Source organism: Panulirus ornatus, chromosome 66, assembly GCF_036320965.1.
Source record: "Panulirus ornatus isolate Po-2019 chromosome 66, ASM3632096v1, whole genome shotgun sequence".
Taxonomy (NCBI): Eukaryota; Metazoa; Arthropoda; class Malacostraca; order Decapoda; family Palinuridae; genus Panulirus; species Panulirus ornatus.
The window spans coordinates 695772-713946 of record NC_092289.1 but is presented as its reverse complement, the minus strand read 5'-3'; the positions used below and the strand labels follow the sequence as shown (position 1 = coordinate 713946).

At 40.7% G+C, this 18175-nt stretch overlaps 1 protein-coding gene across 8 annotated transcripts in view; it reads right to left on the bottom strand.

The window, feature by feature from the left end:
- Positions 1-3701: 3701 nt before the first annotated feature.
- Positions 3702-18175, bottom strand: part of LOC139746861 (uncharacterized) — a 526669-nt gene continuing 512195 nt past the window's right edge. For 7 of the 8 annotated variants that reach the window (XM_071658484.1, XM_071658485.1, XM_071658486.1 and 4 more), the window contains 12 exons: positions 16189-16605; positions 15110-15295; positions 12699-12791; positions 11402-11446; positions 10965-11169; positions 9078-9226; positions 8589-8862; positions 8085-8215; positions 7763-7893; positions 7517-7628; positions 5742-5876; positions 3702-4828 (listed from right to left, as the gene is read on the bottom strand). In XM_071658484.1, the coding sequence (XP_071514585.1) occupies positions 4685-4828; positions 5742-5876; positions 7517-7628; positions 7763-7893; positions 8085-8215; positions 8589-8862; positions 9078-9226; positions 10965-11169; positions 11402-11446; positions 12699-12791; positions 15110-15295; positions 16189-16605 (2022 nt within the window). In that variant the 3' untranslated portion in view covers positions 3702-4684. The remainder of the gene's footprint in view (positions 4829-5741; positions 5877-7516; positions 7629-7762; positions 7894-8084; positions 8216-8588; positions 8863-9077; positions 9227-10964; positions 11170-11401; positions 11447-12698; positions 12792-15109; positions 15296-16188; positions 16606-18175) is intronic. The other variant, XM_071658488.1, reaches the window with a different exon arrangement.

The window sequence follows — 18175 nt, the reverse complement described above, 5'->3', positions numbered from 1 at the left end:
AAGTTCGGTTTGATCCTGCAAGTTTTTTATCATTTGTCTTCGGTCAAGATCTACTACATTCGTGCGTGTAAATCATTCCTTAAATTTGATGTATAGTTGATCAAAAAAATAATATATAACACAATCTTACCGTATATCTTTAGAAATATTGTAGTCCAAATTAATCATTTTAGCTTTGACAATCATGAAGACGCCTCATTTAATCTGTTCGCATTCACTTAACGTAGGTTTTTGCTCAACAGATACATTTTCGACATGGCCTTCTTGACATTTTCTCCACTGAAGGCACACCAGTGCGTTGAATGTCGTATCTAGTCTGTCTTGCTTGTTTATTCAAGTTGATGATACAGAAATGACTGGTTTATTGGCTCTACGTGCCTGCGTGACACATCGTGAGGAAAGATGATGAAATCAGGAAAATGATGGAAGACATTGACGTAACAAACGCTGGTGACGTCACACTTACGTTGGAGTAATGGTGTTTCTGTGGAAGGCTCGCCCATTAACTTGTAATTTTTACAGTTTCTGAATTTCCTCCATTTTCAATCAACGCCTACACGTAATCGCTTTTCTTTTCTCTCTCTCCTTTTGATGCACGTCACAGCCCTTCCTTAACGCTGATCTGTGTGGCACTTACCAACCAGGACTCGAACACGTGGACCTGTGGACACACGTCATCACGAGGTAGGTGTGGCAATGTGGTCACTCTGCCTTTTTAGGGCTTTTTGGTCAACCGATTTGAATTCCATGAACGATTACGTGACTTTTCTTTGGCTATAGTGCCATCTGTACTTTGTGATTTGTACAGTAAGTCAACACACGAGCGCATCCCTTTTCTGTGGCATGGTCTGCCAACCGTGAGCGAGTGACTCCTGGCTGTGTGTACCAAGTTCCTCCACGGTACCTGCTGACTGAGGCAGTGGTGGTAAGTTTCATCTCATGACTCAATAATCCTTCAACACAGTGTCTCTAACCTCGACTTCCATTTGGTATTCCCATCCTCAGTCTCAGTTCTTTTCACCTCCCCTTGCAGCTCCTGCCTCCCTCCTCCTTCCTCTTCTGAGTGAGAGCGGTTGACGAATTCCTCTACATGGCAGACATGACGCGCTGGTCTTATCTATAATATAAGAGAAGTTGTGTTTCATGTTGATACATCTACAGCAGTAGGATGTGGGGAGAACATGATGTCTGTACAACAGTAGGGAGTGGAGGTACATAATACATATATATATATATATATATATATATATATATATATATATATATATATATATATATATATATATATATACACAGGAGTAGGATGTGGAGAGAACATAATGTATACACAACAGTTGGATATGGGGAGAACATAATGTACATACAATAGTAACATGTGGGGAGAGCATAATGCATATACTACAGTAAGATGTGGGAAGAACCTGACGTATCTACACCAAAAATGCAACTGAGATATATGTTTTGATGTAACTGTCTCAGGCGTTTGTGTGGCAAAAGCACAGGGCAAGAGAAAACCACGATTTTGATCTACATGAATAATAAGTGAGGAAATAGACTGACACATACTGCACCGGTATACTTCCAGCAGCTAAACATGATAAGTTAAGACCTACTTGTAGCACGTGTGCACACTCAACCCTCGCCTTACTTCACCTGTTTCTGTAGGACCGGAACCATCATGTGTCCTGACCTTTAGGAAAAGTTTCCATTCACAAAATTCAACTGCTAACAAAAGTTTTGGTTTAAGAAATGTGATTGATAGCGAAAATTATCTTCCGAATATTAGATGATCAAAACCCGCTTCCACACAAGACGCAGTGCCCTGACACGTGTGATTCACATCCGCACCTCAAAAGAACGTTTCTTAACCTCCGGTGGTAGGAAATATTACCCAGTGCCACGCACAAATGTTCCCTTGCTGACCATCACACAGGATACCCGAAAGGGGACTCTCCCTAAATCATAAGAATTAATGACCTCTGAATCATCAGTAGATTCGTGTAATCTGTGTACGGACAAGTTAAGGCAGGAGTGCAGTTTGCATTCACAGTTTAGCTCTGTATCTTTAATCTTAGATTCGTGGTGTTCACGAGGTAGTACCTGTTCTTCATCAGTAGTTATCTATACACAAATGTCACAAAACACCTGGGAGATACATGCAAGCAATGTTCACATCCAAATGGTGAACTCTAGTTAAACACCTACATAATTCCCTTAGTAACACAACTTTTAACTGTTTATATGTATTGTTACGGTACGTCCTTTTTCCTACAACTGATCCATTTCCACAGCTAGACAACTGTGTTTAAAGTGAGGCAAAAGGTGTGAGACTGGAACCTATAGCAAACTCTTCCCTTCTTCACCATATCATACTATTCTCATCTCTTCTTTGCGAATTTGTTTTTGGTTTGTATGTGTCAAGTGACTCATGTGTGCACCTCACCTCCTCTTACCAATTGTGACTTTCCACTAACAGTGCAACCTCATGCAGGAGGAGCCCGTTAATACACATACACACAAGTGGAAGCAGCACAGCTAAGCGATGCGGGAAACTTTACAAAGGTCATGGGTAACATCCGGACTTTCATAGAAAGTTGGTCCTGGAGTAACTATAAAAATTATACATCTATATTGTATTATTAGAATATTTTCACCGTGAAAAATATTATTAGGTTAATGTCTTATTTTGTCTTTTATTATGTCAAATGTCTGTTACAGTATTTTGTGTATGAGCAGTTTAATTCATTACGTCGATTCAGTGCTGAATACTATTGTATATTGTATAAAATTTATAATCAATAAATCTGTGTATTTGAAAGGTAATTTTTGTGTGAATGCTAAGGAGGAATAGTATATTGTGCCTAAGCTGTACACATCATTATGTTTTGTTTCGTGTGGTACTGTTTAAGTGAAATGGAATGATTAAAATAATAATCGATAATGTACGATGTAGTTGGTCAGAAAAAGAAAAAAATATCAGTACATCTCGAATATTGTGGTTTGTTGCTTTGACTTGCATGAGCGGAACTACGTGTTTCACGCTCCAGTGATCGCCCGGATTATCGGTGGCTTCTCGTGTGTGCAGACGTGCGTGCTACTACGCCAGTCGTAATACTTGTAACGATTCCACGACGATGGCGATGTGGAACCATCAAGAAGCAACATCACCACACAAGGAGGTGACTGATTGGTTCACTGATGTAACTGATCAAGCGTCTCTCGTGTTACACTACAAGAGGACGCAGCGGTGGAGGGACACTGCCTCCAATTTCTGGTTTGTCTGTTTGTGGTCAGCTGGCGGCGGAGTGCCGCATGCGGAAACAAACATAGAGGCGGCCATCAGTGATGTGGATTATTCATTACTGGACTCTGTTCAGTTCATCTGGAGGAGCCAAAGAAGTAAGTTACTTTTAGGATTGAAGTTGGATTAAAATTACGATTATACCACTCGTGGTTTGATGTACCCTAATTCAGAGATAACAGCCCATACATATCGTTTGAATTCATTAGTTTCATCAAGAGAAGCTTTAGTTTCAGAACAGTTATGTAAGCAATCTTGTATCCTGTTTGCTTAGTAATATGGTGCCAAATCTGGAATCCTGAAATAAAGTGAAAGATATGACAAATACAACATTAATTGATAGAGAGTCTTGGCAATAAACTTGGCCTAGCTAACAGTAGACAAGACAATGAAACTACTGTTTCTCATATACAAATATATTTAAGGTAAGTAAACAACTGCAACTGTATATTACACACTGAAAAATAAGTTAACCTCTCCCGTCCTAGAATACATATTTACAAATTATACATCATACAGGGTGGATCATGTAGGCTGAACAGAAGGACTTATGTTTTCTATGGAACAATAAACTCAGTGGTTAATACGGGCTAAGCTGACTACAAGTATGGACGCCCGTTCTCGTAACATAGTATCAACATCAAGTGACTCAGGAATTCTGTTAATAATTCTTAGAAATTTGTGCTTAAGAAAAGCTCTTTATATAATAAAATGTTCACTGCATTAAGGTATATAGATAATTTGGTGTATATATATAATTATATATAAATATATATATATATATATATATATATATATATATATATATATATATATATATATATATATATATATATATAATCACATAAAACAAATTAATATTATTAATACTGTACAACTACAAAGCAAGTTGCAAATTTCTCGTGAAATATAACATTGGGAAAGCTTAAACCATCAGCTGCATAAGTTTGAACTATAAAAAGAATATTTTTCTTTACTAGATTGACATAATGCATTATTATGACTGGTACTGCCAAGAAGGTGAGACAGGGTTGATGACTCGCATCCTAGGCAACTTTGCATTGCGTGGGGATGGAGTCTTCTAGCATCCCTGATTTGCACATTCCCACATGTTATGTACACCTGTGGCTTCTTGTGATATAAAACAGCAGACACTGCACTTGGTTAAGAAGTCCAAAGAATGGATGTAATGGTGGGAATGGCTGCTCAGGGAATCCATGTTTCCTCCTTTATTAAGAGAAACAAGTTTTTTAAATTACCGAACTTGCCTATATTTAGCAGCTCTTCAGACTAGTGCTTCCTAGCATTACACGAAACACAAAACTTTGGGTACTTCCTCCTTCCTTCTTAGAACTTCTGACTACGTTCTACATTGGTCTTTCTTCACATAGACCATTTGCGTAGCGCCGCACTGCCCTGCTTGTTCCAGTCTTCACTGGAAATCCTGGACTGGTTGAAGGCTGGGGACTCTGCCAGGACGCAGGCACCGATGTAGGAAGCATGGTAGCGGTAGGGAGAGGCGTGGACCTGCAGGTAACATAACCCCGTGAGGAAATGGATGACAGTTTTACGATTTTTACTTGTATGGATGCAAGTCACTCCACATCGTATGGACGCGTCACTCCACATTGTATGGACGCAAGTCACTCCACATCGTTGAAATTTTAACATTAGACAAAACTCCAATAAATTGGGACCCTATAAAGAAAATATGCTAACTCTACTGGTAATAAAGAGAACAAAGAACCATATGAACCAATATTCCTCGTGTGCCTTGAAATTTATCAAGTATTTGAATCTTTGTCAAAGTATGACCAGTTTGCAATGATATTGTAATTAAGAAATGAATAAAGCAATTAATTTCTTAAGAGAACTGATTCATATTTAACAAAAATCATTTACCTGTAGTTCTAATCTAAGGCAAAGCTGCCATAAAACAACCAGAGTTCTCGCTATTTGAAGAAATTTCTATACGAACAGCAAAACTTAGGAAACCTTCAAATTTAACAGAAAAAACTTGTATCAATGTTTAAGAACCTGCACATTTTTTTTTTTTTTTTTTTTTTTGCACCAGGTAAAATCTCAGCTAATTCTGTCTTGAAATGACGATATGACAATTTGGAGATATTTCTGTTCGTGGTAAGTAGAGGCATCATCTGGACTGGTTGTCGAGGTCACTGTAGGCAAGTGTGGCAACACTAAACAAGGAGCAACCCTGCCAAGATTGGTTCAGAGGAGAAGACGGAAATGTGGAAAGTTTATGGACGAAGTATCTTTACTGAGGATAAAAAGGGCCAACCCAGGAACATTCCTGGGAAGGTTGTTTCAAGTTGGCTTTCCCTGTGGCATCAGTGAAGATAACTGAAATGTAAACATACTTGACACTGCAGTATATCTTCAGAAACTGGAAGCACACATATGACAGACCAGAGCACCTTACCTTGGGTCGTATGGCTGGAGGCGTTAGGTTGTCGATTTCTGTGGTGAGTCTGTCAATAAAACCTGGCAGCTGGGTCACGCCCCCGGCCAGGAAGATGCTGCGGCTCATCTCCTTACGAATGTCCATACTGCACTCCTGCGGAAATAGATGTGGTGTAGTGTTGGTTAGTGTTGTACAGTGAACCAGAGGTCACTCCTGAGGAAATAGATGTGGTGTAGTGTTGGTTAGTGTTGTGCAGTGAACCAGAGGTCACTCCTGAGGAAATAGATGTGGTGTAGTGTTGGTTAGTGTTGTACAGTGAACCAGAGGTCACTCCTGAGGAAATAGATGTGGTGTAGTGTTGGTTAGTGTTGTACAGTGAACCAGAGGTCACTCAGGTAACAAACCCAACCCGACTACTCAGATCACTACGGCTGTGTCAGGTCATCAACCGTCTTGCCCTGGTCACCGAGAAATAATTGTAGGATGACGTTGTCTAACCTAAATAATCCGCTACTAACATTCATAGTCTTACCATCAATCAACTGTATAACAGCAGATTCAAATAAGTTTCTATTCATAAAACTTTTACACTACGACTGAAGATGCTCTGCACCAGGCAATTAGATGAGACTTGACCAGTGCGTACAGAGTGCTTACATGAGATTTTAAGTCTCTCTCTCTCTCTCTCTCTCTCTCTCTCTCTCTCTCTCTCTCTCTCTCTCTCTCTCTCTCCCAAGTAAAACAAACTACATGTTTTGCAAGGAATTCTGTAAACTTATCTATTGTCATTACTTGGTCTGGTCTTCATCAACATTCTATTCATAGTGCTCTCATAAGATAAAATACATTCTACATCAAATAGTCTAAGCAGTGGAATGATAAGCTCAAAAGATTTGTGATGGGGTAAACACACAATGTTAGTGGAAAACCTTCCATCGTGTGTCACATTATCATAATAAGTCTTTCCAGTTTTGGTCTTACATTTGTCCAGTACATAGGAAGGATGGTAAAGTTTCTTACCCATGGTATCAATCTTACCAGATTCCTTGTCCAGTAATTCTGGCTGACAATTCGTAAAGTTCTCCGATACATAGAAAATATAAGAAGGGTTTGATACGAAATCTATGACCTGAGTGAAAGTGAACATAAGGCACTGTATTACCTGGCTTTATGCAGATGTTATATTCATAACAATATTCTTCCCTATGAATCAACACATCCAGGAATGGTAATTTTCCATGATCTTTAGTCTCCACACTAAATTTGATAGACGGCACTAGATTATGTAAGTTACTTATGAAAACATTTACATCTAAGCGAGATGGCCATATACAAAAAATATCATCATTATAACTATACCACATATTACAGTGTTGGTTATTGAAGGTACAATTTTTTTTTTCAAAGAACGCCATTTACAAATCTGATAATAGAGGAGACAAGGGTTCTCCAATAGCAATGCCTAAAGTCTGCTGATGATACTCATTACTGAAAAGTAAAACGTACAATTCTTAATGCATAGGCTTACAAGTTTTATAGTTGCATGTGATGGTTGGTCCTGAATATCTGTAAAACCTGTGAAACACTATGGAATATCGACTCTAAGGAAGACAGGCCTCGAAACACCATAAGTCTAATAGTAAACCCGCGTTGTATGATCATCTGAGAGACTTAAAAAGTGTTTTCAGAATTACTGAGCAGATACATGATTATATAGCAAAGACGAAGGTCATTACGTTTTGTAAACTGATTCAGAGGGTTCCTTATGGTCTTATGTGATGGTCTACACTCACCATGATGGCCTTGTGAACTAGCTTGTGTATACCCGGGTGGTCAAGGCCCCACGCGTCCGGGTTGAAGAGACCTTCTGTGGCTTGGAAACGCCCTAGGTCCAGGGAAATAGATCTGTGAAGCAAGAGTTGATATTAGATTTATCATATATGTGGAACAGTTGATGTTAGATTACTCTTATGTGTGGTAAACTCCAGTCTTAGAGGAAAGTCTTAAACACATGTAATCTTAGAATGTTTAGTACTTACTCATAAGGACAATTCTTGCCGTGAAAATACTCATTGAGAGCGAGGCTCCTCGCGAAGCTACTGTTACTGTTGGTGCAGCGCGCCTTCTCTGTGTTGTAGTGATGAGCACAGTAACATAGGTTTTCTAACACCTACGAACGACAAAAAAGAATAAATGAAACGAAATACTGAAAAACTTAAGCAAAATGTATATATTCTTATATTGGGTAACTCTGAACTTGTATATGACGAAAGATGTAGTAATCAAAAATGAGGAATACTTGGCACGGTCTTCATCATATTATACACAAGACTGGTGTGAGGTACAGTGTGAGGTACTTACATATCTGATGAGGTAACTCTCGACTTCGTTGATGAGGGAGATGTTCCTCATGTACAGGAACTGACGAAGGTGGTCCAGGATTCGATAGCCACCATAAGGTACTCTGGAGACACCGCCATCCACGATGTATCCTACAGAAGACAATGCTAACGATGTATGTATGTTCCAGAGCTCTCATCCCTCTCCCTCTGTCCTCTCTCTACCAGGTGCAAAAGCACAGTCAGTAATATCTCATAATAATCTACTTTCATTTTCACCCAAAATTTACAAAACTACGGGACGGAAGAAAAACTTCAGTCAACAGCGCTACCAAATCGGTTTCAACAAAGCTCCACGTATGAATGTTCATAAGGCTCTCATTTTCGTTATAATCAACAAAACGAGTACAAGTTATGGCTATGTTTGTGAGAATCTAGGCAGTTTACAGAACAAGCAGTCAACTGTCAGAATTTTGTGCATAACTTTTTCTTTTTATCTAAGGACCTTCACAGACTGAATACTAACCATCAATTACAGGCACAATCTCCATCCTTTCGCCAATATCTACGATGATTCCAGAGGTGGCGTTGTAGGCGTAAAGAGCTAGGATCGACTGATGAGTCAGGTTGACAGACCTAACGCCGTACTTGTCAAAAAGAACGCGCAGGAGTTCTGTCTGTGTGTTGGTGTTGAGGACTCGTGGGACTGAGAGTTGGACATGGTAGTTCTTCGGGTCCACCTTCAGGCTGGCAAAGGTCTTCTGCAGGAGACTTGAGACAGCACTCATGTCTACAGAGTACTGATTGAGGAGAAAAGGAGCGGTTTGTTAACACTGCTTGTTTTATACATAATTCAGCTGAGATACCCTTGTTGTACAACATATATGGTATGGAGTAACTAACAATAGCATTTACTTTTACACATAAACAAATAGGAGAGGCAAAACATACATAAATAAGATAATAAACTCTTACAAAAGTAGCCATAAAGTTAGATCAGAAGACAAAGTCATACCTTTGAGATTTTGTGCGATGGCCTGATAGGGAAGGATACACAGGAAGAAGCTCGGACGTCTGGAGAAAGGGCATCGAAGCCCCAGACCTGACGTCTACTCTCCCGATCTGTAGCAACGACTGACGGCAGGAACACCTGGGGTAGCGTCGCTGTGCAACAGGAGAAAATGATGTGCCATGAAGTGTCAGTCACAGAGAGCTAAAATCTGGATCTCCTGATGATTCTCCTGAAGCTAACGATTATTATAAAACTTTACAACAAAATCATTGTATATCAATAATGTTGAAGTTGGAGAAAAGTTTTGTACAAGTGATCACTGACAAGTTTCCCTTGAGGTCGCTTTTAACACCACATGAAATGTTGGTCAACACGACAGTCGAGATAAAAATACTCGATTTTAAACATTAAAATCTTAATGATCTTTGCATGCCTCTAGACAGGCAAACCTAGGATGATATGGTCAATGAAAACGACATGAACGTAGCTTAGCAAACCCTTCAAAGCAGAGTAGAGGGAACATACGTGTCAATGTGTAGTGGATGGTTTATGTCTAACACGAAGCAAAGCTGGTGGAACAGTGACATATAAACGTGCTTGTTGTCTAAGAAAGTAGCTCATAAAAACAGAGAGACCAGTGATTAATATGACAAAGTTATGCATATTTATGTAAAGAAAGTAAGAGAATTATACGGCAAAGTGAACATCAATATGTAGTGTACATTGCCTAAAATAGTAAAAGTAAACCTTAAGGAGTTTTGTAGTTATGTTAGAAGCAAGAGTCATTACCCAGTTAATAGGTCCAATGATGAAGGAAAACGGTGACTTAGTTCACAACAATAAAGCCACAGCAAAAATATTATATGGCATTTTAGCGGCAGTATTTACGATCCAAGACAACCTATATCCATGATTCGGTTTCACTGATAAGAGAGAACATTCTTCAACAAACTGACGTAAAAGCTGAGGACACATCATCAGCAATAAACGGACTAAAAACGAATAAAAACGGCAGGACCTGATAAGTTTTATCCGGGGAAAACGAAAGGTGAGAAAATGAGAGTTTAAGCCTTTCATTACCATTTACAATATGTCACTTACTACAGGAAAAAGTTCCAGATGTAACATCGATATTAAGAAAGAATGTTAAGAAGTCACGGCCCGGAAATTATGGTCCTAACATCTTAACGTCTGTAGGTGGAAAACTTATGATAACCATCATTCGATATACAAGTGTAAACCATTTAGAGAACCACCACTTAATAAACGATTCTCAACATGTTGTCGACGAATCCGCCTCATTTCTTTTATGATACAATCAACATGCATGATGGAAGTAAAGCAGTTGACTTTATCTATCTAGATTTTCAAAAAGTTCCCTGTAAGGTTCCGCATCGAAGGTTACCAGCACAAATAAAGTCACATGGCACATTGATGGGATTGTACTTAGGTAAACAAAGAATTGGGATTAAAATTCAAGCCTCAGACTGGTGAGAAGTATCATGTGGAGTACCACTGAATATCATTTATATGCCTTCTAATTTTTACTGCACTGATCTGTGAGTTTCAGATTGCTTCCATTATCACAAACAGCCTCTAAGAGACCCAGTGGTCGTATGTACTTATATATCTATCATGAAGATATCACTGGACAACCACCAGCTTATCAATGGCGTTAACAACTTGCTAATCCTACACCAAGAGTGTTGTTACATATAACAGCAAAGTAAAAGAAAAACAATTGGAAAATCCCTGAGCGTACAAGTATTATAAGTAAGGGATGACCAAGCACAAATGAATACACATTGTTTCGAGACATTATGACTTACAACACAGCATCGTTCACAAGGACAGTTTGCCCAAAGTCATTACCCTTCAGTTGATACTGACCTTGGGAGGCGAGGACACCCGCTCGAATGGAGGCAGAGCCGATATCGATGACCAACGTGTCTCTGAGGAGAGCCGGGTTGGTCGGGATCGGCCAAGGCTGGACGTACTGGCTGGCAAAATCTTCAACTGTGTGGGTCTCCAGAGCCCGTCGCCACCGCTCCGCCTCCTGCCTTGTGTTGCATCGCACCACCACGTAATGACCCTTCTGCAGACAGAGGCAGAGCGTTAGACGGAGGAATCACTGGCTGCAACACTGAATGATGAAGCGGAAACCATTGAAAACCATAGTTATCAAAAGCAAGTATATTAAACCATATTAGTGACATAATAACATTTGTTTTTTTGGCTGAATATAAAGGTATGTGACCAAGTAGCTTGAAGACAAACACTTCACCTTGCCAGACTTGGGGCACAACACACACCCACGGTGGACTTACCCCGTCATCAATGCCGAGCATAGCGGAGGCTTTAGTGTCGTGGCTCTGTGGCGTTCAATAACAGGACAGAAGAGAAGACAAGAGACTTGTTAGTTAGTGCGCTACACACACTGGGGGCGGGGCAAGGGTAAATCTTACAGGGAGAGAAACATTTTCTTACAAAAGGCAGGTGGAGCAAGACGGACACAAGATCACAAAGCACAGGCGCTGTAGGAAAACTATGCAAGTCAAGGCCATGTGTACATTTGCTTGGGATTATGGAAATACAGACTGAGGACATGGAGGGACTTCTCTTGTGCTGAAGGTTTGGGATCCGTTTACTTTATCAAAAGTTAAATATTCTATTTGTATGTAATCTCTCTTAAATATGGCTTGGATAAGGAATATTATTTCAACTGATATTCATTCAGAGCAAAAATGAAATATTCTTCATCGAAACTCAATATAACATTTCATATGTAACTTGACAGTGAATACCAACCTAACAACCATGCATGCTACCCTACAATCCTGTTTATACTATGACTAGCTAAATCTTTATTCTCAGCTTCAAGGTCATCGTAGTGGGTGCAAGGTCATCGTAGTGGGTGCAAGGTCATTGTAGTGGGTACCGAGATGGTGAAAGATTATTGCAGCTTATTCCAGGTATGTAAGAGGGACGTGCAGTTTTTCATGCAAGGGAAACACATATTACACTGCGACATAGTGACAAGTTATACAGTTATCCCAAAGAAACTAAAATGCGTAAACTTGACATCAATATACAGTCGTGCAGAGATGTCTGTGTGTGTGTGTGTGTGTGTGTGTGTGTGTGTGTGTGTGTGTGTGTGTGTGTGTGTGTGTAGATCATAAAGTGAGAGACAGAACACGGAAGAACGGGCGCTAAATGCAAGCATCATGACCGAACTTTCATACAACAAAGCCACTAAGGTGTACCAAGATTCAGAAGCAAGTACTGCTGCTACAGAGGCCACAGTCGGACATGTAATGGATGTTGTACTAAATTAGTTCTAATAAGTCCAGCGCTAGTTACTCACACAGATTATCTATATACAAATTTTATACACATATCAACAAACTTACATTTACACAAACCCACTAGCTACTCAAAAGCAAAAATTTACAGCACAGACACCACCCCACCGTACAAAAGGACAAAGAGCTTGTTAAACAAGATATCTCAACACTATACTACATAATATGCAAATTAAGGAGAAAGGGCAAAACGAAATGAAGATAACATTTTCTAAACTGGCTGATCTTCTGCAAAGGTTCGGTGGGGTAAATGTAGACTTACCCCGTCATCTACGCCGACCATGTTGGGCTCCATACACTCTACTTTACCGCCCATGAGTGGCATCTTCATGTTAGGCTTGTCCGTTTGGTTGTTCTGAAGAAACAACAGAAATTGTAGGTTTACACACGAAAAATAACGTTCATTCTACAGCACTACAATATCAAGATAGATTCATCAAATACTATGAGTTTGTCACATCCAACAAGGTAATGACTATACAATCCAAGACTGCTCAAATGTATCACAAACAGAATACAAGCTCGCTAACCAACTTACTAGTATTTCACGAGAAAATTTATTAACCATATCAAATACTTAGATTATATTTTCATTACTCATTCACTCAGGTAAATAAATCGTTTACATCTAAACTGATTAACATACTGCAAGTCAGACTAAAACGTATCACGTTATAACTCAAGAATAAATCGACCTCACCTACATTACTACAGTAACCACAATGTCGCTCATGTTCCACTCTTGTGTCCCCGAGCGGGATCTTTGTTGACTGACTCAGTCGAACACACGACAATGGTGATTTAGAATTAGATACTAATCGCTTCATCGACGGTCCAGAGCATTAGAAGGATCAAATCTTACTGCTCAAAGGTCGTACCGTCGTGCTCACGGGTCGCATCGTTCTACTCTAGGAATTCAAAAAGATATGAGGCGCTTCAAGACGGCCATCTTTGATGGCATCAGTTGTACTTCCTTGACCGTTTGTTCAGATGTTTCCGAGACAGAGGAGGAGAAAGAGGGGTCCCTTCTGACACAGATTCCCGGATAACTGCTACTGACAATACATCATCCAACCAAGGAGTCCGCTCTCTCAGAATCGTAAATATGAGGTCCTCTCGTTAGCTAGAATTTGTCCACAGGAATATCACTATCATAAAGAGAATAAGACATTGATCTAAATGGTATGAGAGGTCACACTTTGGTTCGTGTGGGTGCCAACCCTTAACACAATTTGTCAACAATATAGAATGACTATTTCTGTCAACAGTCAAGTGTCTGCACCACACTTCGTACCCAACTATAGTTGCCAGCTCCTCATTTTTATACCTTCTTGCGTAAGTCAGGGTGACGGTGATAATATACCCTGGACTTACCATCTCTAAAGATTAGAAAAAGTTTCTCAGATTAAAATTCATTTTCTTTTTTACAGAGAAGGTTCGGTAAACACTTACACTTCTTAACTACAAAAATGTCCAGTTTTAAATTTCTCTTAACCAACAGCACAACAATCTTCTAAGTTATAAAAATGTCAACATGCAGATTGTTGACCCTTCAAACACCTGTGCTTGCTGCCCCGTACTGGCTGGGGGTGGGAAGTGTGAGGTCTTCTGCAGAGATGACTAATGTTGACCTTCATCAGTATCACCAGCGACAATGATGCATTACCGTGCAGTAAACGAGGAATCTGGGAAGTCATAGGTTATCACGACATCTGCCCTGGTGTCACCTTCCTGACATCTGCCCTGGTGTCACAATCCTGACATCTGCCCTGGTGTCACCTCTCCTGACATCTGCCCTAGTGTCACCCTCCTGACATCTGCCCTGGTGTCACCCTCCTGACATCTGAAATGGTGTCACCCTTCTGACATCTGCACTGGTGTCACTCTCCTGACATCTGCACTGGTGTCAGTTTTCTGGTATCTATATCCTGTTGACCAACTAATGCAAGGCTTTGTTGCAAACAGTTGTAAGAACTTGGTGCACAAGATCAGCGAGATGGACAAAGTCCGTCCTACTCCATTGTTTTAAGGTAATAATAATAATGATAATAATAATAATAATAATAATATCGCTAAAAACAATAATGATATAACAAGAAAAGAACAAAGCGTTTTGTCTTCTGATCACCTGCATCAGCCAGGGATCCATCCTGAGGGGACTAGACTGGATGCCTGAACACAAGAGCCGTCGTAAGGTAAAGGGTCAAGATGATGCCAGTGATCAGCCACGGGAATTGTGACGTCATATTGTTGACAATGACGTCGTATCGTTAGCGTAGTGCTCGCAGGTAACCTGCACACCTGAACAGTCGTTAATAATAACAACAACGTTAATCTGGAATTAATATATTTGTTTACATTCTTCCCAATCAAGGAGTGAGGATGGATACCGTTCACTCCCCAAGGTCTTCAGCTTACCATCCGGTTCAGGGTTTTTCGTCCTACGTTCACATATTGTTGTGAGAATAACATCAGAAAGTCACGGTTCACACTGTCTGGTGCACGGCTCCCTAGAGCCACGCTTCGTTTGTATGTCCGTCATGATAATAAACTACCTCTCCATCCAGAGGACGTGCGACCTGTTACAGCAATCACCTGCACTACTGTATGATGTATAAGCTTTTATCATCATTACCTTCCTGACCTGCTGGTAGCACAGGACGCCCGTCTCACCTGGTAGTAGTAGAGAACACCGTCCTTAGCCACGAAGTACCGACGTTTCCAGGCATTCCAGAAAGTAGCTTTTTTGCGTCCGGAGGGCAGCTTCTCCAGGTAGCCCTCGATGTTAATGTAGGTGGTACCTTGGCTCTGCATCTTGGGCGCCTCCGGTACGTAGTAGAGGCGCTTCAGCAGCGGTTGCTACAGATAGAGACAAGGCTATTACAGGATAGATGATAATGAAAGGCACTTCCAACAAACACAACCCACAACTGAAGACTTGTGGGAGGTGTTGCTGACGCAACCTACCCTCCGTGCGCCACAACCTCAGATTCAGGTATTAAGAAGGGTAACACAACATGTGACTTTTCTCAACGTGTTAAATGATTTAGAAAACTTATTATCTACGAGAACATTAGTGTAAACTTGCTTTATACAGACATTCTCTTTCACGGGCAACTTTACTTTCTCATCCCACCTCTCACTACCCTTTCCAATCTGCTCCCACCTTTCTCATGTCATATGCATCTCTTGCACTAACCATCACTGCTTCTCTAAATACTTTCCGTTCCTCACCCACTCCCCTCACGTCATTTGCTTTCTCTTTTTGCCATTTAACACTCAATCTCTCCTGGTATCTTTCACACACGTCTCCTTTCCATGCTCACTTACTCTCACCACTCTCTTCTCCCCGACATTGTCTCATCTCTTTCGAAAACCTCTACAAATCTTAAACCTCGCCTGCACAAGATAGTGATCAGACATCCACCAGCTGCCCCTCTCAGCACATTCACATCCAAAAGTTTCTCTTTTGCGCACTTTTCAATTAATACGTAATCTAATAATGCCCGTTGACTGTCTCTCCTCACATACGTATACTAGTGCGTCTCTCTCTTTTAAACCAGGTATTTCCAATCACCAGTCTTTTTTCAGCACACAACTCCACAAGCTCTTCATCATTTCCATTCATAACACTGAATACCCCATGCGGACCAATTACACCCTTAACTGCCACATACATAGTATATATATATATATATATATATATATATATATATATATATATATATATATATATATATATATATACTTACGGGATCCCATCCTGTGGTAGACGGAGGCCTGTTCATAAGTTCTCTGAGTTCTTCATCCACCTTCTTAAACTGGTTATAGATGGGTTCCACAGGCTCCTCCTGCCTTCTGTTGTCAAGCTGGGAGGGACTCAGTAAGTTCTCCATGGAGCTGCAGGTGGAGCTGAGACTGTTAGTGCTGCTCGTCTTCTCCAGGGTGGAGCTTGCCAGGGAGGAAGTAGAGTTGGAAGACTTGCGACTCAGGCTTAGTGTACCGTTTCCATTGATGCTGCCGTTGGCTTCGGATCTGACGTTCGTCTTGCCGGCCTCGAACTGGTTCCTTAAAGCCTTGACCGACGGTAGGAACTTTTTTACTTTCGCTGGGCTTGTCTGACTGTCGCCGTTGCCACCAGCACTCGAGTTCCAGTTCTTGATGTCAACCTAAAGAAAGAAGTACATAATTACATCTGATTCTGAAGTAATCATAATTCTATTCTCTTGATCTTAGTTCTGTTTTATGTAACAAAGTAATTCTGGTAACTATAAGGTTGGTGAATATAACTAAAAGAACACATACACGCACAAGAAAAAAATGGTTTCGATCAGGAATATTGAGAATTATGACGAACAAATTACAGATATCCGTGAACACATAATCCTATAGTAAGTATGCTGTCTCGTGAGTAAGCTGTATCTAAGCAAGCAATGGTTCTCTGGAGAGAGAGAGAGAGAGAGAGAGAGAGAGAGAGAGAGAGAGAGAGAGAGAGAGAGAGAGAGAGAGAGAGAGAGAGAGAGAGAGAGAGAGTATTAAATGAAGAAAGAAAACTGCTCTTCCTATTCACACTATTTTCTTCTTATTCATTTCATTACTCAATCTTAAACAAAAGCCAGATTACGATTCACTGATCTCGGTCGTGTTGGAGCCACAAATTATGCCAAAAATCATCCAAATTACTCCACCACTTTCCTGGTCTGTATTTGAAAGGCGAGGATGAAGTTACATATCGTGCTGTTATGAGTCACCCTATCCTACACCCCCTCACTGTCAGCAGTGTTCTCCCCATCACCACTGAACACTGTGTTGCGCCCAAGCGCACCATCCAGTAAGGAAGGTCATCAGTAAGCTGTCTCATAGTTTATTCAAGTAATATATCCTCTTCAACCCACCATTAATAACCAACAATACAACCATTGTTGTCTGCATAAAAGAATACGTATGAAATAAACTTTTTTATATCATGAGTCTGATCTAACCCTTTATTATAACTATGGACTAAAGACGTCACAATACTGAAAAGTTTATACTTCAGTGCTTCAGAAGGTCCTGAGAATCACCGGTTTATGTTCGTCCCTTATGTCAACCTGATGATGGACAACATAAGGATATGAAAACAGAAGCGAGAGAAGAGCAGTTCGCATGACTGGGTACTTACTGACTTGGGCACCTCATTAGACTAGCGACGAACAGCCTCGCCTGTTGCCATATTTGCTGCTTACCCGACTTGCATTACCTGTTACGTGCCCCCTCAACCTCCCGTCATCCACCACTGGCTCAACTATCACTTCCCTGCCCACCACATTGTAGATTGTCTTTACACCTGACTGACACTCAGCTAACAAGCGCTACGTCTATGTGACACGTCCGAATACCATACACTCAAGCTCCGCACACCTACCTGGTCCCTCTACTGCCCAGCTTTCATTTACCTGGACTGTACTACCACATTATTCACCAGCATCGCTTCTGACATCCCTCTTCCTTTACCTGTCCGGCAACCCGTTTGTGTACATACATGGTACTCCTTCATTACTATCTTCTTCCTTGCTGATGTTCCTGTGCGGAGGAGCTTCTGCTATCTATCCTGCTCCCTCTCTACTGCAGACAACTCCGTCCTAGACCATCAGGTCTTGTGTCATCTAGCTCTCCCATGAACCTACCCCTCAGAAACTTCGCACTTCATCTGATAGGCCGTTAGCCACTCTGGCCACAACATAGTCTCTAGACACACAC